The sequence below is a fragment of the Ammodytes marinus genome (assembly GCF_949987685.1).
Source record: "Ammodytes marinus genome assembly, chromosome: 16".
NCBI classification, from domain to species: domain Eukaryota; kingdom Metazoa; phylum Chordata; class Actinopteri; order Uranoscopiformes; family Ammodytidae; genus Ammodytes; species Ammodytes marinus.
The window spans coordinates 24,911,171-24,930,370 of record NC_137220.1 but is presented as its reverse complement, the minus strand read 5'-3'; the positions used below and the strand labels follow the sequence as shown (position 1 = coordinate 24,930,370).

The 19,200-nt window shown below is 42.0% G+C and overlaps 1 protein-coding gene across 1 annotated transcript in view; it reads left to right on the top strand.

Moving 5' to 3' along the window:
• crebbpb (CREB binding lysine acetyltransferase b) overlaps nucleotides 1–19,200 on the top strand; it is a 45,019-nt gene that overhangs the window by 22,398 nt on the left and 3,421 nt on the right. Inside the window, exons 4-30 of the mRNA XM_080043835.1 lie at nucleotides 893–1,148; nucleotides 3,201–3,314; nucleotides 7,103–7,342; nucleotides 7,446–7,542; nucleotides 7,881–8,018; nucleotides 8,128–8,245; nucleotides 8,434–8,608; nucleotides 8,764–8,826; nucleotides 9,680–9,801; nucleotides 10,209–10,397; nucleotides 10,512–10,883; nucleotides 12,364–12,537; nucleotides 12,822–13,014; nucleotides 13,122–13,240; nucleotides 13,358–13,597; nucleotides 13,830–13,918; nucleotides 14,951–15,031; nucleotides 15,186–15,242; nucleotides 15,354–15,431; nucleotides 15,568–15,635; nucleotides 15,750–15,900; nucleotides 16,624–16,770; nucleotides 16,878–16,991; nucleotides 17,085–17,250; nucleotides 17,849–18,016; nucleotides 18,293–18,454; nucleotides 18,859–19,140. Of these exons, the coding sequence (XP_079899961.1) occupies nucleotides 893–1,148; nucleotides 3,201–3,314; nucleotides 7,103–7,342; nucleotides 7,446–7,542; nucleotides 7,881–8,018; nucleotides 8,128–8,245; nucleotides 8,434–8,608; nucleotides 8,764–8,826; nucleotides 9,680–9,801; nucleotides 10,209–10,397; nucleotides 10,512–10,883; nucleotides 12,364–12,537; nucleotides 12,822–13,014; nucleotides 13,122–13,240; nucleotides 13,358–13,597; nucleotides 13,830–13,918; nucleotides 14,951–15,031; nucleotides 15,186–15,242; nucleotides 15,354–15,431; nucleotides 15,568–15,635; nucleotides 15,750–15,900; nucleotides 16,624–16,770; nucleotides 16,878–16,991; nucleotides 17,085–17,250; nucleotides 17,849–18,016; nucleotides 18,293–18,454; nucleotides 18,859–19,140 (4,173 nt within the window). The remainder of the gene's footprint in view (nucleotides 1–892; nucleotides 1,149–3,200; nucleotides 3,315–7,102; nucleotides 7,343–7,445; nucleotides 7,543–7,880; nucleotides 8,019–8,127; nucleotides 8,246–8,433; nucleotides 8,609–8,763; nucleotides 8,827–9,679; nucleotides 9,802–10,208; nucleotides 10,398–10,511; nucleotides 10,884–12,363; nucleotides 12,538–12,821; nucleotides 13,015–13,121; nucleotides 13,241–13,357; nucleotides 13,598–13,829; nucleotides 13,919–14,950; nucleotides 15,032–15,185; nucleotides 15,243–15,353; nucleotides 15,432–15,567; nucleotides 15,636–15,749; nucleotides 15,901–16,623; nucleotides 16,771–16,877; nucleotides 16,992–17,084; nucleotides 17,251–17,848; nucleotides 18,017–18,292; nucleotides 18,455–18,858; nucleotides 19,141–19,200) is intronic.

Below are 19,200 nucleotides of genomic sequence, written 5' to 3'. Positions count from 1 at the left end.
CAGACATTCATCACAGGCTACCGAAAGCGTCTAGAGGCTGTTATTTTTGCAAAAGGAGGCTCAACTAAGTACTGATGTCATTTTTCTTTTGGGGTGCCCAAATTTATGCACCAGTCAAATTTTGTTATGATGCCTATTGCATATTTTCTATTATTCCAATAAACACAATGACACTGCTGAATTGCTTCTGTTTCCCTAAGGTATGTCATATATGAAAAGGAATTTGCTTCTTTGAAATCCCAGCTAATGATGAACAAAAATCCCCAAAATTAGAAGGGGGTCCCAAACTTTTTCATATGACTGTATATGCCACATGACATGTAGTATTTGGATTCATTTTGCACAAACACATAGTTTCTCGCGTTTCATTCTTCTGCCATTGGCGTCCCAGTTTCTCATAAGTCCAGTTTGACTGTGAATACCTCTGGATGAGAGCGGAGGACCCCGTCAAGTTTAGGCGGGGTCCTCCACAGACACTCTATTGTTTTTAAGCTTTTACGCTAACTGTTTAGTACAGATTGAGATTCTTTCAAGGCAAAAAGTAAACACAGCTCAGTAATATGCAAATGTGTCTGAGAAACAGAAAAGGACTTATTCGAGGCAGGAAATGTCGACCCCTCAATATTTGAGGAAGTTAATACTGTATATTTGCTTTAATTTCGATTTTCCTTGTTAAATTTCTCATTCTTAGTGGTTTGATTTTCTTTTAATTTAATTAATTATTTTGTGTTAACTTCCATATCTTGCCTCTGGTGCCATATCATCTTCATTTGAATTGCTTTATGCTTTTTATTACCTTTTTTAAAAAAAAAAAAAACTTTTAACTTAAAACCTAAAAGTCTAATATTAGGAAAATCCTATATTCTGATCTGTGTATTATTGTCTTTTGCAGTCCCAGATGCAGCAGCAGGTAGGCTCGGTGGGTGGCATAGTCCCTGGGTCTGGTGGTGGTCCCTCTGGCCCAACGGCCGACCCCGAGAAGCGCAGACTTATTCAGCAGCAGCTGGTCCTGTTGCTCCATGCACACAAGTGTCAGCGGCGGGAGCAGGCCAACGGGGAGGTGAGGGCCTGCTCTCTGCCCCACTGCCGCACCATGAAGAACGTCCTCAACCACATGACCCACTGCCAGGCCGGCAAGTCCTGCCAGGGTGAGTAACCATGATGGAATTTCACAGAACCCGAGTAAAAATGTAACTTGAATCCAAATCAAATTTTTGGTGCTCACTGAATTTTGCCACTGATCTGGGCTTTGATGCAACTGTTATTTTACAGGTTAATATTTTGTTTATTAAACCCTAACATCTGATCAAGAAGATACCTAGCATGTTCCCTTCAGCGCTTCATAAAACCACTCACCAATGTTGTCCTTATTGATCCGTACGATCTGACAACCAGTTAAGGGGAGTTGCATGAAATGTGCATGCCTATATATCACTGAACAACATAATGACACACAGTACAGCAGGAGTTATAATTTAACAACACTGTTAAATCAATCAACTTTCTTGACTATATTAAACACCTATTAAATGAAAATAGTAAAAATTATGAAGTGCTTTGATGTACTATTCCACATATTGTAAAGCAGTGAGCTCTTGTGTGCCCATTTTGATTGGCTAAGCTTTAGTCTTGCACAGCCAGACCAAACTAAAGCTAGTAGTAGTATGGTCTGGACACACCGTATTTCGTTTTGAGTATTGGGGGGAAAACTGGGCTGGACTGTTTTAATTTCTTTATCCTGAGATGACAGGAAAATCAGGTTATAGAGGCTTGCTACAATAAATCACCTGAACGGGTTTTTCAGCAAACATCTAAAAAAACAAGTATTAGGGACTACTTAGACAATATAAAACTGACAGACAAGTGCATAATATGGGAGCTTTAAGGTTAATGCAAGGACGCATTGAATGGTTTTACAACATGCAATATAATAAACGTAATTGCTTTTGCATGGCTATTTGCTAGTGCTGTCAGTTTAACGCGTTATTAACAGCGTTAACGCAAACCCATTTTAACGGCGATATTTTTATTATCGCGCGATTAACGCTCATCATGGCCTAGGAAACGTTGTGTTTTTTTCACATGCTGTTGAATCAACTAGTAATGTTAGAACAATTGAAACACCACAAACTATACATATGGCTCGCAGTTAAGTTACTGTTCATTCAAACAGAACATGTCCTACAGCGTAATTTCACATTAAAATCATTTAACTGGCAAAACGGCTAAACGTCCAGTCAATTCTGACTTTTATTTTGAAGCAGAAACCGGAACCTAGCACTTCCTAGCTCAGCTGCGCGACCTTCACTAGTAGCTTCTTCCGTGTTGTGACTGTCTGGGACTTCGCGGAAAAAGAAAAGAAAAGAAAGCTTGTCATTTCCAGAAGTCTTACTCATAACCCTGCGCTTACACCAAAACCTCCATGAATGTTAGTGGCAGCCGGCAGTCATTAATTTTCTCTTTAATTTTCGCTACGAAGGGCGACTGAAGGCTGCAGCAGCGCCATAGCAACCACCCCACATACACAAACTACTATGTCCACTCCACACAGTCTGAAATAAGCCGTGGATGAAGAACTCCCAAAACATTTAGGCCTACAACAACCAGTTTAATTTAGCCTAAATACTCATTTGTTTTATATAGCCTATGTTGTTTTATGGTTTGGTTTTTAAATAAAAAAAGAAGTTCCAATTATGTTTGTGTATGCTGTTAGGGGTGGGGGAAGGGGAGGGGGGAGATCTACATTGTGGGCTATTTGCACTGAATTGCAAAATATTATATTTTAGAAGAAATACACTGAATTACAAGGGTGTAGAGAATGGGTGTGATAAGAGCATTAAAATTAGAAAAAATAATGGGACAAAAAGAAATCAAGAGACATTTAGGTTAGAATAGATAAAAATGCGATTAATCGCGAGTTAACTATGACATTAATCGCGATTAAATATTTTAATCGTTTGACAGCACTACTATTTGCACATTGTTGGACACGCTGTCTTTTAACTTGGCATGGTGCTGTCTTCGATCACTTTGTTTTGCCATTTTATATTTCTCTGTGTTCATTTACAGCACTGAAGGAACACAGTGGTTTCACTGTCCTCTGTTTTATCCTTAACTTTTCAGATGCCAGCAGGTGCTGCCAAAGTTACTGGTCACCATGCCTTACTTTGTGTCTCTGTTTCCCTCTTATTCCTCCTCAGTGCCTCACTGTGCATCCTCCAGACAGATCATCTCCCACTGGAAGAATTGTACATGGCACGACTGTCCGGTGTGCCTGCCATTGAAGAATGCTAGTGACAAGAGGAACCAGCAACGTGAGTAATTCCAGCAGCTCCCTTTGCTCTATTTAGCTTCTTTTTTTTTTTTACATATACAGTAAATGGTGCAATGAATAAATAATTATTAATGTATGCCTTCAATATCTACATGGCAATGGTCAATTTAAAAATAATAGAAAAATCATTGATGCCTTGTAAGCCCTTCAACAAGGCTGTCTCTCGCAGCAATCCTCCAGTCAGTGTGTGTGTGGTATGAAGTAGTGCCACCTGCAGGCTGTGTGTCTCTGCCACGGCTGTGTGCTGGCTCGCAGACTGGGAGAGCTCCGACAGCGGGAGGATTCCTCTAGAAAGGCTGGGCCTGTAATGTGACACCCAGGGGAGGGGCTCCGTGGCACTGCTATCAGTGGGGGCAGGGTCTCTGGACAGCAAGCTCTCTGATTGGCTAAACAGCCATATGACAGATTTAAATCCCCCACCGAGGCAGCGTGCTCCCTGTCAGCAATCAACACAGCAGGGAGCAGTGCAGGGATTGTAGATGGACGCCTTTTAAAGAACACATTCTTTATGGATTTAGTTTTATTTTACACAGAAAAAATACAGTTTTACAATAGAATTATACTTCATGTTTTCAATTATATTTTTTTAACAATGAATAATTATCTATATGAGTGATTCTTGAGAATCGGGACAAAAGGTCGTCTTCCATATGTAACTGCTGTTATCTTTAAAAATGAAAATATTTAAAATTGTAGATGTTATTAGGGATTAAGAATAGATTGTCTGGAGCACAAGTATCCCCTTAAATTTAATTTTATCATTATTATGTCAAATATATGACACTTGTTATCTTCTCATGACGTCCAAAACAGTGTGTCCACAGAGAGGGTTTCAATCTTTCATATGCAATAAAACCTATTAAAAATGTACTTCAATGATTAAAAAGTGTTCTTTTCATCATAAGCAACACTAAATAATCACTTTAATCACATAAGACTCTTTTTGTCACCACCGTCAGACAATCCATTAAAATGTAAGAAAATCAGCCAAAATAAGGGGGCAGCTGTCACTATGAAGGACCTCTTGTCACATTCTACCTCTGCAGAGTACATTAGAGTCAGACAGGCTCTGATAGGTGTTGTAGTTTTAGAATATTTTACATTCCAAATTAGGGGTGTGAACGGTTACAAAAAATTGTAAACGGTTACACGACCCCTTTTTTTTCGTGTACACGGTTAACCGTGACGTCATTGTCCTCGTGCCCCCGCCGTCTTGTAGGCGCGCGCGCGCACACACACACACACACACATACGCGTTCGTTCGCCTGTAAACACACAATTGACATGAACTACGCTCGTTTACACACCTCTTATAATAGGTCCATGGTACACACACACACACGTTCGCCGTCATAATCGCGCTTCATTCATTTCCTGATTAATATAGCCTATCGCTTTCTACATGTCCACGTTAAATGCATGTTGAACAGGTGTTATAAAGTTCGGGCTACTTACGAGCGTAGTTCACGTCAACCGGGTAACTTTAATCTTTAGGTTATCTTTCATCACTCTTCCATGGCTGTGAGTCGAGTCCCAGCATGGCGACTCCCCGTGTGTGTGTGTGTGTGTGTGTGTGTGTGCGCCGATTCACACACTCACTCACACACACTCGCCGAGGGACAGACAGATTCTCGGCAGACTAGCTTTTATCCTCCCCAATTAGTTTATTAGTGATGTAAAATCAATAAACGCGTGTCTCCAGAACATATTTAAAAACTTTAAAATTCAAAAAAAAAAACGGTTTTCGTTTATTGATTTTTCCTAAACGGTTATGATTTACTAAACGGTTACACGTGTACACGTGTACACGTGCACACCCCTATTCCAAATCTTGAAAGTCATGCGTCACAACCATGATATGTCAACACCGACTTACAATTTCTGAAGAAGTTATTTGAAATGTTTCGATAATTTTATATTCCTGAAGTAGTTCATACTAGCACCTATCATCAACAGAAAAAACAAATGGCTAACTAGATTAATTCCATTTGTTTTGTTTAAGAAACGTTAAATATGTCAACACCGTCAGATGTCAACTCCGTCAAATTTCCTGTGTGACGGAGTTGACACTCAATGTGAAGGCATCATATTTGGGTGGTTTTCAAGTTATTATAATGATATTAAATACAGAAATAGGGTTTAGTTTTTCTAATACTGTATTTATGGAAACTCTCACAATCTTCTTTTGTCATGGATGATTCTTAAAAAAGTACAGGACGATCTACAAAATGAGGCGATTTGGTCTAAGTCTTTTAGAGCAAGTCTGATTGAAAGACTGTAATGTGACTCTTGAATTAACGCTCAACCAATAATATGCTGTTATAAAATCACTGTTATTGATTATTCTACGTATTTGATGGTTATCTGGGTTTTTGTCACCACCGTCCGTTATGTCAAATTCATAAGATATACTTGTCAACTCCGTCAGATATGTGTCAACTCCGTCAGATTTATATTATTATCATAACAATACATAATGATATTTCATAGTTGTTGAGGAATGGTTGGTCATATGTGAAAATCTAACCAGTCACCTTAAGGCCAGGACACACCAGTCCGACTACCCGAAAATGGTGACTGCCGATTCAGGGAGCTCCAGTCTTCCCGTCGCGGCCGAAAAAGTGCAAAGAACACACCAAACCGACTGCTGACTTTCCGTACGCTCTGCGCTTGCGCGGGACGTAATGGCTCCATAACAGCAGGCGGCGCTAATCTGTATTGTGGGCCGAAAAAATACGGAAGCCGGAAATGATGGGACGGCTCTCTAGACCATAAACATATATAGAAATACGTATTTATATTAATGGACCATAAAGAGCACCATTTTTAGCAGAGAGTGTCGAGCATGGTGTCGAGCAGTCAACAAGGGTTGAAGCATGTGAGTAGTCGCTGAACGAAACAAACAAACATATTAAAACGATGGCTAACTGTTGTTAGCTGTTTGTGCTACCCGCCTCACTTCCGGGCTTCACTGATTCGCTAGCCCTCCACAAATCAAATTGCTCCAACTGAAAGACTGTCTGCCGGCGATTGAATATGTTCAATCGGCTCAAAAGAAGCCCGACGACATCAACGTCGACCGATTTCACGGCACACACCAAACAGATTCGTGTCTCCGAGCCCTCCCGACTCTACGACGGCGATTATCGGGCCGGTGTGTCCTGGCCTTAACATGAGCATGTGTTTTGAAATTTGAAACACATCTTGATTGCTGTTAAATTTAAAGTAAACATTCTATTACACAGTTCAACTGAAGAACATAGAGGAAAATCGATATTAAATACCTATAGTCAATCATTAACATTTGGAAAATATTTTTTGTGGCCTCTGTCAGTCTTGGTGAATACTTGTGATCAAAATTCTTCTCATGGGTCTAGCATAAATTAAGGGAAAATGTATGTGTTTTTGGTGTTGACACAAAATAAGGAATGGCAAGGTAAAAAGCCCTTTTTTGATAAAAAGGATAAAAGCTGGGAGGTTGTATCAAAGTGTAGCACAGTAGCTTAGTATATGTTGGAAACATACATGTCATTTAATTTGCCTAAACATAGGGTTTGTATTTTTTCAACATTGCACCCTGTTTTGTCCCACTTCTCAAGAATCACTGACTTTTTTGAGAATCACTTTTTTTGTCATGGTTTATATTTCTATGTATTTAAAAAAAAAAACGGCAGCCGCAGTTACTCTTCAACTATTACTGGATGTTAATTAAATGCTTTATTAAAATTTTGCCAAACCACTTATTCACTCCTCCTCTGCTCCCTCCAGCCATGCTTGGTTCTCCTGGGGCTAGCTTGCAGACTGCCATCAGTACAGTGGGGTCTGGCTCGCCCAGTGCCACAGCCATCAACAGCGCAGCCACGCACATTGACCCCAGCTCCATGCAGAGGGCCTATGCTGCCCTCGGCCTGCCGTATGGGAACCAGTCCCCTGCTCAGGGGCAAGGGCCCACTCAGCAAAATGCCCAGGGCCCACACAACCAGCAGCTGAGGAACATGAACCCTCTAGGTATGGGATGGAAAAGACTTCATTTCAGAGGATTACATGTGTTAACGACATTATAAACCGGTTGCTAAACCTTTTTTCTTGTAAACCCTTTTGTGTTTATCAGGCACTAATCAGATGAACCAGATGGCAGGAGGCATGGGTGTCCCCTCTTCAGACCAGACTGGCATGCACTCTGACTCCTCTCTATCATCTCTTAACAAGTGAGCATTGTCATTCTTAATGTGTTGCACACAACAAGACACTTCCTTCATGCCTAGGCAACCTACTACTGTTTATGCCTTCATCTACAAATCAGTGTCTTCTTATAACTGATGACACATACTTGTGTTGTTTTACCTCTCATTTAATGAGATTAGACACATATTTGCCATTCAGTGTTTCTTTTGGTCCCAATCTTTACTTTGGATTTATTTTTTAAATATCACTTTGAAATGATTTTCCTTTTGTTATTTATGAAACCCTTATATGGAATTATTGTTATTCATCATTTTATTATTTTGAACTTCAGTAATACTTTCTCTGTCTCTCTGTGTTGTAGTCAACTAATGCCAGATGGGTCAGTAGGGGGAGGCATGGGAAACCTGCCCGCTGCAACCCCTCTCTCTGCTTCAGGGGTAAGGAAGGCCTGGCACGAACACGTCACTCAGGACCTGCGCACACACCTGGTGCACAAACTGTAAGTCAACAATCAAACTACCCAAAGCTGTCATGTGATAATAGATTATTATTATTTTAATTTTTTTATCAGGTTGTTGCTGAGTTTTCTGTTCTCTCTCTCTCTTTAGTGTACAAGCCATATTCCCCACCCCAGACCCCGCAGCACTGAAGGACCGGCGAATGGAGAACCTGGTGGCATACGCCCGCAAGGTTGAGGGTGACATGTACGAATCAGCAAACAGCAGGGTAACTTTTCATTTGTAACTTCTGTCTATAATAGCACAGCCCTACGACCTCAGGGATGACCCTTTTGTTTAGTTTTTTAATCCCAAAGCCTTTTTCTCCTGTCAGAGATTTAACCAGACACTCAGACCAAGAAACACTTTTATATTTATTTTCTAAAAAGTCCTGTCTGTTTCTTACCCTCTCTCTAGGATGAGTATTACCACTTTCTGGCAGAGAAAATCTACAAAATCCAGAAGGAGCTGGAGGAGAAGAGGCGCTCGCGGCTCCAGAAACAGCCTGGCATGTTGGGCACAGCTGGGCCTCAACAACCTGGTATGACTCTGCCCATCGCCATGGGCCTAGGACAGGCCGCCCGACAACCCAGTAAGTAGCCAAACTCTTTACACTTTATAGTATCTAAAGCCAAAAGGGGATTGAACCTTTTTTTTTAAATTAGGCAGTCTTCAGTTGATACAAGCACATATTTCTAACTGATAGTGACTTATAATTGAACTCTGCTGAACCCTGTCTTCTCTCAGATGGACCTGTGCCTTTGCCTAACATGCCAAATCAGATAATGAACCGTATGCAGGTGCCCCAAGGTATGTTTACTATTTGCTTTCTCAGTTGCCGTTTTTTTCAGGGAAAAGACCTCCATTACCCCTTTTTCCAACGCCAACCAGGTTCCAGTTCCGGTTCACAGTTGGTTGAACTTGCAAACCTTTTAAGAACTGGTTTGCTTTTCCACCAGCGAAAGAGCCATGTCATGAGCACACTGTCACCTCACCCCCATCCCAAGCGCTAACTTTAAGCACAACAACAGCAGCAGCAGCAGCAGCAGCCACGGCAGATACATCGTATTTCTTAGTGTTGCTTGCAGCTTTGCTTTGCGGAGCATACCCAGCCAATCAAACACAGCTGGTCCAATATATGATGATTCTCGTCAAAATCACTACAGACAGCCATTATGCTGCAATTACTTTGCTGTTTTTAAATATGACAGTCACAAAGTTAGTATTTGGTATGGTTGGCCACGATAATCCTGCCGCTTAAGCTTACGCCATGGGCCAGGGCCCATAAGCGGTTCCACATTCGAGGCCAGCAAAAAGTTTGTGCCACTCTAGTAACAGTTTTTCCTGGTCTGGAATCAGTTATTTCATGTTGGAAAAGCAAAGAACTGGTTTGCGATTGGGCACCGGCTCTGAACAGGCTCCCAAACTGCCTCAGTGGAAAAGGGGTACATGTGTCCTCTTTTGGCTAACCCTCCCAGGTCTAAAGTTTTCAGTGCACACCTGATAGTTTGATCAGTTTTAAGATGAATTTATTTGCCTGGGCTGTGGTTAAGCAAGCCTGTTTTCTGCCTCCGTCAGCCCAGTAGGACATGGAATATTAAATTACAACAACTCCCAAGTTTACTTTCCGTGTTTATAATTGTGTGTGTATCTGTTCCCACAGGAATCAATCAATTCAACCCAATGGCAATGCAGAATGTGCAAATGCCTCAGGCCCCCATGGGAGCACGTGCACCCTCCCCCATGAACCATCCACAGCAGATGAACATGAGCTCCGTCCCAGCGGTGAGCTCCTTCTCCTCTGTCTCCCTGCTTTCTTCTTTTCTCTCTTTCTTCTGATCAGTTGTTTCTTCTTTCTCTCTCTCTTTCTGAACTCATGTTTCAGTTTTTGTCATCGTGCTTGTTTTGTGTCCAGTTTACTTCTTGCTCCAGTTTTTCTCAGCCGTTCTTTGGCTATTTCCTCTACCTTTTCTCTCCTGTTGACTTTAAATGCCCCAAAGCTTTTGTAAGGTTTTTCACTTAGTGTTCTTATTTATGTTACAGCACAGGCCTCCTAGAAGACTATTGTAGTAGTTGTAGTAGTAGTATTCAGCTATGTTGCATTTAGTTCACTTGGATTATTGTACATGTACTGAATACTAAAGGCTTGCTGCCATAATGATTTTATCTGTTTCATCTGTTTTCTTTTAAAGATGGGCATGTCCCCGTCAAGGATGCCTCAGACTCAAGGAATGATGGGTAGTCATGGTAGTAACATGGTTCCTCAGTCATCAAACCAGGGCCAGTTCCATCCACAGGGCCAGTTCAATGCAGCTGCAGGTGGAGCAATGAATGTGAATGTAGGCCTGGGCCAGCCCATGTCACAGGCTGCTGTTACACAGGTGAGGAGACGTGTGCTGTGCTGAGAGAAATCCTGATGTTTTATACGCTGCTAGCATGCTTCTTGCATATTTCTGTCGGTGTATGCTAACCATGCATCGCTTTGTGTCCTGCAGCCACAGAACTCTAACCTCCCTCTGAATGCCCTGGGACCTCTTGGCTCCCAGCTGCCCTGTGGCCCTGCAGCCCAGCCCCCCATGGGGGGCACCCCTCCACCCAATGCTTCTGCCATCCTGCAGCCTCAGCAGCAGCAGCAGCAGCACCATGCCTCTGCACAGGCCCAGGGGTCACAACAGCCCTCTACCCCAGCCTCCACTGGTGGGCCCTCCTCCACGCCAACACACATACCTAACAGCCTCCCCGGTCCCCCCTCGGTCAGGGGCGCCACCCCTGACACCTCCCTGCCGCCCACGCCCCAGCCTCTGAAAGAACCCCGCAGCCAGATACAGCAGCCCACCTCAGTGCAGGCACAGCACCCCAGCACGCCGGTGAGACACTGGTCCTTACTGAAAAGTCCCTATAGCTCTTGTATTGCTTCCGCCTTTGCCCGTTCTTGTTGAAACTGAGTTTTTTTCAATTCAATTAATTTTATCTTAACATTTAGCTTCTGTGTGTGCTTACCATCTTTACATGTTGCAGATCTGAGACTTGTCTATTTCAGAAGCACACCCATACTGGCACAATTAAATGTATTTGTTTTTTTAAATGCTAAAATTATTGATTTTATGTTTATTGATTTTTCTTGACCAGGTGAATGGTCTCTTAATTGGAAAATGACCAAAATAAACTTAACTGAACAATGAAATAACATAAAATGAAATTAAAGTATGAACAATTAGGGAGTAGTCATTTATAACTACTTCCTAATTAGGGCTGGGTATCGTCAAGGACTTCGCGATACGTATCACGATATATTGCGTATCTTGATATATCACGATATATTGTGATATTCCATAAACAAGTTGCCTTGTCAAACATAACAACATAATAACACAATATATTGATAATTGCACATACAAATGAAGTCAAAACTATTTCATTCACAACTTCCTTTACTATTTTCTTCCTTTTTTTTTGGTTTTGGCAAATGATCAAACACTGCTGCAGCTGCCATAACATCAAAATAACAAATCCAATTCACTCTTGTACTAACTGTACAGGACACAATGAAAATTAAAACACATCAGTGTGCTTTTGTGACACAGTGAATCTTAAATGTTCTTATAAACAAAACTGATTTAACTTCAATAGTCAGTATCCTATAGGCTCAGGCCTGACAGCAGACATGGGTTTGAATCTGACCCGTGGTTGTTCTCTGCATTTCATTCCCTCTCTGCCCCATTTCATATCTGTATCTCTGCACTGTCAATAAAGCCTAAAAAAATAAAAAAAAATCATAAATAAATAAATAAAAAGAATATCGATTTTTAGTTATAACATTTTTTAGTTATAAAAATCGATACTGATATCGCGAAACTAAGTATCGCGATATATCGATTTTTCGATTTTTTGACACAGCCCTATTCCTAATACATAACATAACTAATGGTCTGTGAAAACAAAATCAGGCCTATGGGGCATTACATAGTGAATCCATTTTTCTCAGTCTGAGTTGAATTTCTCCAATTTATAATTGATAAATGCTGTTATCTTTTCCATATTGTAAACGTCCATTGTGATGTCCTTCCATTCAATTAAGAGTCAGGCTCTCCTGTGATGACTACGTCCTGGTTAAAGCCTTTTTAGCTGCCTGCAACCAACATTAGAATGTTCAATAAATACTTGGCATTTTTCAACTATCCCTTAGGTAGACCAAATGATTTTCAAATAAATGAGTAATAATTGTGTTTATTTAGTTCATAGAGGATGACTGATAGTTAATCCTTTATTATACTAATGCTAAGATAAGAGTGGATTAATATATGATCAGCATTGTGACCAGTATGTCTCTTCCTCTTCTCCTTACAGTTGTCCCAGGCAGCAGCCAGTATAGACAACAGGGTGCCCACCCCAGCCTCTGTGGCTGAGCTCAGCTCCCAGCAGGCTCTGCCCGACATGAGCAGCACTGAAGTCAAACCTGAAGTCAAGCAAGAAGACCATGAGAGCAACTCTGGGAAGAAGCAGCTGGATGTGAAGATAGAGGTAAGTTCATCAATTTACTAGATCATCAGTAGGTAAGAAAGGTATTTAGAGATAGAAAGAAGCCCACTTGAGTCAACTGTCGGTGTGACAAGAAGCAATGTACTCTTTGGTCCCCTGATAACTAATGCTAACTCCGCCACCACCACAACCAACCAGTTCAGCTCACATTTATTGTCCAAAAGAAGTCAATTTGACACGTGGCTTTTGTCTCTGGTTAAGAAAGACATTGAAAGTTGACGCCTTCCTGACTGATAGCGTGGTACCCATGGTTTGTGTTCATACAGCAGGAGGATGATACCAAACCGCCGCTGGTGAAGAAGGAGGAGCCAGATGCAGCAGAGCCAAAGCAGGAGCCAATGGAAACGGAGGAGAAGAAGCCGGAGATGAAGCCGGAGATGAAGGTAGAAGCCAAAGAAGAGGAGGAAGGTGGGGCCAACGGCACCTCAGCTGCCTCCGCCACGCAAAACCGCAAAAGAAGTAAGAACGTCCATCCCCCCACTTATACCTTTACATACAAATCCTGTAGATACTTGTTATGCTATTGTGTTGGATTTCTGATAACATGTTCTCAATGTAATGTCCAGTTTTCAAGCCAGAGGAGCTGAGACAAGCCCTGATGCCGACACTTGAAGCCCTCTACAGGCAAGACCCAGAGTCATTGCCCTTCCGTCAACCTGTAGACCCCATGCTACTGGGCATCCCTGTGAGTATCTACAATTATACACACACACACAGGGCCCGACAAAGATGCTACAAGACCCGCAGAAAATCCTCCTAGGCATGATTTTCTAATTTCTTTCCTCTTTCCCATGCTGCACAGGACTACCATGACATTGTAAAAAATCCCATCGACCTATCCACCATCAAGCGCAAGCTGGACACGGGGCAGTACCAGGAGCCGTGGCAGTACGTGGAAGATGTGTGGCTCATGTTTAACAACGCCTGGCTGTACAACCGCAAAACGTCCCGTGTGTACAAGTACTGCACCAAGCTGGCAGAAGTGTTTGAAGCAGAGATTGATCCCGTCATGCAAGGCCTGGGTTACTGCTGCGGCCGGAAGGTGAGACAATAAAGGCTAGGAACTGTAGTTTTTACACTCTCTCTCTCTATATATATATAAAGTTATGTAGAGATGAAGATTTAAGAAGAATCCAGGCTGGTCTCTTAATTTTTTTCCGAAGCTGCATATATTTATTTTGTCGGTTTGCATTTATTTGACCTGTATGTGGATGTTGCCTTTGTGCAACCCGTTAACAATGACATTGATTGTTGTTTCTCTAATGTTTCCACAGTATGAGTTCTCACCACAAACACTGTGCTGCTATGGTAAACAGTTGTGTACCATCTCAAGGGATGGCACCTACTACAGCTACCAGAACAGGTAAGAGTGTATTCTGGGCTCTGTCGAGGGTTAGAGGTGGGTTAAAAAGGTGGATAGGGGGTTATCATTAAGAAGAGGTGTACAGCTTTAGCCACAAAGATAAAAAATGGGCAAAAATACGGCATCCCATTCCAACAACTGTGAAGACCTGATTATCATATTCTTTCCCTTTTTAATATGGGTGTCAAAGAAGCAACTGAGTGTTGTATATTTTGACCAAGCAGAATGTGCATTTGTTGTCTGCAAATGTCTGTCTTGCCCTAGAACCAGCACCAAAGCGCCCCCTGCTGTACAGAATCTGAAAAACACCATTCATTTATTTCAGAGACTCGCTGCCAACAGCTTCGAGGTTTATTAACTTAGGATTCAAACTTCCATCAAAGTCAGTCTTTGTGAGAATAGAATCATTTCCTTATATTGTCCAGTAAGTCCTGATAGAGGTTTTTTACCATTTGACCTAACCAGGAACTAAATGCCTCAGGTATTATCACTAATAATTTAGTCAGGTAAACTAGGTTTTTCCTGTACGTCCCACACACTTGTATCTTATTCTGTCTGTAAGCATGACTGTATAACTCTTCTTCATATGCTCATGATGCATGTTGCTGACATTTGAAATGACTGCAATGAAACAGAGTTGATTTTTGTTGTTGTTTTGTCTTCATATTTGAGCATGCAGTTAGAGGGTGTAGAGTCAACTACCAATAGCTTCGTTCAAACATTCATTTACCATCATTAACATGGCATTTTTGCACATTTCACCCATTTCTGTTTCAGTTTGAATGAGAGTGGCTGGATTATGACCAATTTTAACTGTGACTAACTGTACCTCTGCCTGTGTGTGTGTGTATATGTGTGTGCGTGTGTGTGTCGTTCCATCCATGTCCACTGTCCATACTCTGTCCTGCATTGTCGCCGTGTGCTCCGTTTATTCTGCATTCTGCCACCCGTATGCCGGTTTTGCCTGTGCCGCTACTGTGTGTGTGTGTGTGCTGGCTGCAGTTCACCCAAATATGGCCTTATTGCCGACAGGTATCACTTCTGTGAGAAGTGCTTCAACGAGATCCAGGGCAACAGTGTGACCCTGGGGGACGACCCGTCACAGTCACAGACGTAAGTTACCAGGCCCGGGGTGGCTGAACCCCACGTGATGCTCATGTTGACCAGATTATCAGCTCTTTTCTCTCTGCCTTCATTCTGTGGATAGGAGTTTGAATGACAGGAGCCAACATGAACTTTGTTGTGTCTTTCTCTCTTTTTTGCGCAGCATGATCTCAAAAGAACAGTTTGAAAAGAAGAAAAATGACAGTTTGGACTCTGAACCGTGAGTACTGTCTGCGCATTAACTTCAGTTTCATTTATGTGATGACTGTGCTGCTTCTTTAATTCTTTTGCAAAGAAAGCCGAAGACTGAGCGAATGTCTTTCTGTTGCAGGTTTGTTGAATGTAAAGATTGTGGACGAAAAATGCACCAGATCTGCGTGTTGCACTACGACGTCATTTGGCCGTCAGGGTATGTCTGGCTAACCGTCCATCCCTTTAAACATGTTCACTCCAAAGCTGGACCGCAACAAACTTCATTCAAAATAAATTGCTGCCATTACTTTATGCTGACACTTAACCAAAGTTTTGATATTTCTTTGCCCTAGCTTTATCTGTGACAACTGTCTGAAAAAGTCTAATAAAACAAGAAAGGAGAACAAGTTTGCAGCCAAGAGTAAGTTACATATAATAGTAAAACGGTGACATTAAATTCCCCTTTTATCTAATAACCTAAGAGTCTCAATGTTTAAATTGGAATTAATATGAAACGTTTTTGTGTTTTGTGAAGGGTTGCAGTCTACAAGGTTGGGGACGTATATTGAGGACAGAGTGAATAAGTACTTGAAAAGGCAGAGCCACCCAGAGGCCGGTGAGGTGTTTGTACGAGTGGTGGCCAGCTCTGACAAGAATGTGGAGATTAAGCCTGGCATGAAGTCTAGGTAAGGCGCTCGTATGCTGATGAAGTATGTCTCTCCTGATTTGCAAAACACATTAAGTAACTCTGAAATAACATGGCAGTTACTGGCTGAATTCTTACTGCAAAGCATATCACACAAAGTGCTTTCTAAGAAAAGGTGCTCATTGATTACTGTTTGATGTGTAGTGCATTCTATATGTTTGCAGAGTCTTGAAGCTGAAAGAAGATTTTTTTAACTAAAAGAGTGACTGAATGAATTGAAAAAGATCAGTAGAACTTGTGACAGCATAGTGTCTCTTAAAATGATTGTTTTCTGGAGTTATTTTGAGTATTCTTAGCAAAAATGTACCTAGTAACAAAAAGGACAAATTTTTTCTCAATCATTAAAGGAAATGAATGGTTTTGGACATTAGGGGTGAGAAAAGTTGTATTCTAAAAAAGTGCCAAATGATGTCAGACAAATAATATTCAATTTTGCATCAATTAAAAAAGTAGAAAGTTGCATAAAATGGAAATAATCAAGTATCTTCAATTTTTATTAAATACAGTACTTAGTTACATTGCTCAAATGAATCAGGCCTGAATGAGAACCTGACCATGCAGGGACACACAACTTGAGACTGGGGACTCAAATAATTCCTTCTGCTGTCCTTGTTTTAAAATAACAATCTAATTGTTTAAGTTTAGCTTAAGACATTTCTTTAGAATGTGTTTGTAACTGTCCCTGTGCTCCTGTGTTTGACAGGTTTGTGGACTCGGGCGAGATGGTGGAGACCTTCCCTTACAGAACCAAAGCACTTTTTGCATTTGAAGAAATCGACGGTGTGGACGTTTGTTTCTTTGGCATGCACGTCCAGGAGTACGGCTCGGAGTGTCCCTTTCCAAATACCAGGTAAAGCTACAGCAAAACAGTAATGATCTTCACAGTTTTTCAGTTTTTATTTTGGTATTTTGTGTGTATATTACTCTTGGCTTTAATTCTGGATATTTGCTTTGCAGGCGGGTTTACATATCATACCTCGACAGTATTCACTTCTTCAAACCACGCTTGCTAAGGACTGCAGTGTACCATGAGATCTTGATAGGCTACCTGGAGTATGTGAAGAAAATGGGGTGGGTGAAGATGACTGGTGTTTTTATAACCTTCCAGCTAATATTTCTTTGTTTAATTCCTGCAAGTCGCTGATAATTCTTGACTGCCCTCAGGTATGTGATGGGTCACATCTGGGCCTGCCCACCCAGTGAAGGAGATGACTACATCTTCCACTGCCACCCAGCTGACCAGAAGATCCCCAAGCCCAAGAGGCTCCAGGAGTGGTACAGAAAGATGCTGGACAAGGCCTTCGCCGAGAGGATCCTACACGATTACAAGGTCAGAAAATCATCTTTGTGACTACAGTCTTTTAAGATTTTCCTCATTTCTAGTTAACCATTTTTTCCACAGGTTATTACTGCACGGGAGTAGTGTAATAAAAATGATATATATATACTATGACTTAATAAGCGTGGCTGTGGCGAAGTGGGTAGGGCGGTTGACCCTCAACTACAGGGTCGGTGGTTCGCTCCCCCGTGCACCCGCCACATGTCGAAGGGTCTTTGAGCAAGACACTGAACCCTCAATTGCTCTGATAGTGAGCCTGCTATCGGTGTATGAAGGTGTGTGTGTGTGAATGGGAACGGGTCTCCCTTGAAAAGGAGTCCCCGGTCTCAATGGGATTAACCTGTATAAATAAAGGCTTTAAAAAAAAAAGGAAAAGTGTTCATTCAGTCAGATGACAATTCATGTTGGCTTATTGATATGATTTGATTGATTTGGAAATAGGATTATAATATTATAGATTGAAATAATGTAGGCTTATCTAAAAACTACGCTTTGGTAGGACTGCCCCATTTTCTCTTATTCTTTAATGTTTTATTTCATTGGCAAAGTGATCTCGTCTCACGGAACTCTTGTGTGTCTGTTTTTTTAGGACATTTTCAAGCAGACGACAGACGACCGGCTGACCAGTGCCTCTGAGCTTCCATACTTTGAGGGGGACTTCTGGCCCAACGTCCTGGAGGAGAGCATCAAGGAGCTGGAGCAGGAGGAGGAGGAGAGGAAGAAGGAGGAGAACACAGCCACGTCTGAGACCACAGAGGTGGGTTCTATCTCTAGGGATTGGGATTGTTCTATCTCTAGGACTGAGGGTTCTGAAATAGGCTTTTATAAGAGGAACGCTCTGGTTGCCTGCTGCTGAGGCCTCTGTTTCCCCCCCAGATTTTCATCATCCTCAAGTCCTCCATTATATAAAAGCTCTCAGCAGTCGCCCAGGCATTGTTTTAACATCCAGGCTTAATTGCATAACCCTCATCTTGCTGGTTTTCGCTCCTCTATCTCTTGCTCCTCCTAACCGTTCATGTCCATCCATTCCCAGGGAGAGCCGGCTGACACCAAGAACGCCAAAAAGAAGAATAACAAGAAAACCAACAAAAACAAGAGCAGCGTCAGCCGAGCCAATAAGAAGAAGCCCGGGATGCCCAATGTAGCCAATGATCTCTCCCAGAAGCTCTACGCCACATTGGAGAAACATAAGGAGGTGGGTAGACACACCAACCATGACAGATTGTTTGCAGTCCTTTCCAAATAATGAAAAAATGCCCTTCCAAACGACATTTCAGTTGAATTTCTTTTACAACAATTTTGATGTTTTTTTTTAAACCCAAGCCTAAGTTGACATAAGTGATGAAATCATTTCACATAACAGGTTATTTATTTCAATGGTACATGGCACACTGTATATCTTATTGGTGCATCTAGGTACACAAGCACACAACAAGACCCATCGGCTTCAGAGGGCAGTGCCGGTACATGCATTATTTTTAGGAAATGCCTCCTTACATGGGATGGTCTGAGAGGTGGCAGTTTGTTACAGGACACTTTTGACGTTCCTGACAACTAACCAACACGTGTCTCCCCCCCCCCCCCCCTTTCTACTACCAGGTGTTTTTTGTTATCCACCTCCATTCCGGGCCAGTCATTAACACCCTGCCACCCATCATGGATCCCGACCCTTTGTTGACCTGTGACCTGATGGACGGCCGCGATGCCTTCCTGACTTTGGCCAGGGACAAGCACTGGGAGTTCAGCTCACTGAGACGATGCAAGTGGAGCTCCATGTGTATGTTGGTAGAGCTGCACAACCAGGGCCAGGACCGCTTTGTGTACACCTGCAACGAGTGCAAGCACCACGTGGAGACCCGCTACCACTGCACCGTCTGCGAGGTATGGATCAGTGCCCCTTCACAGACACCTTTTGAAATCTATATCTGTATTCAGTTTTGA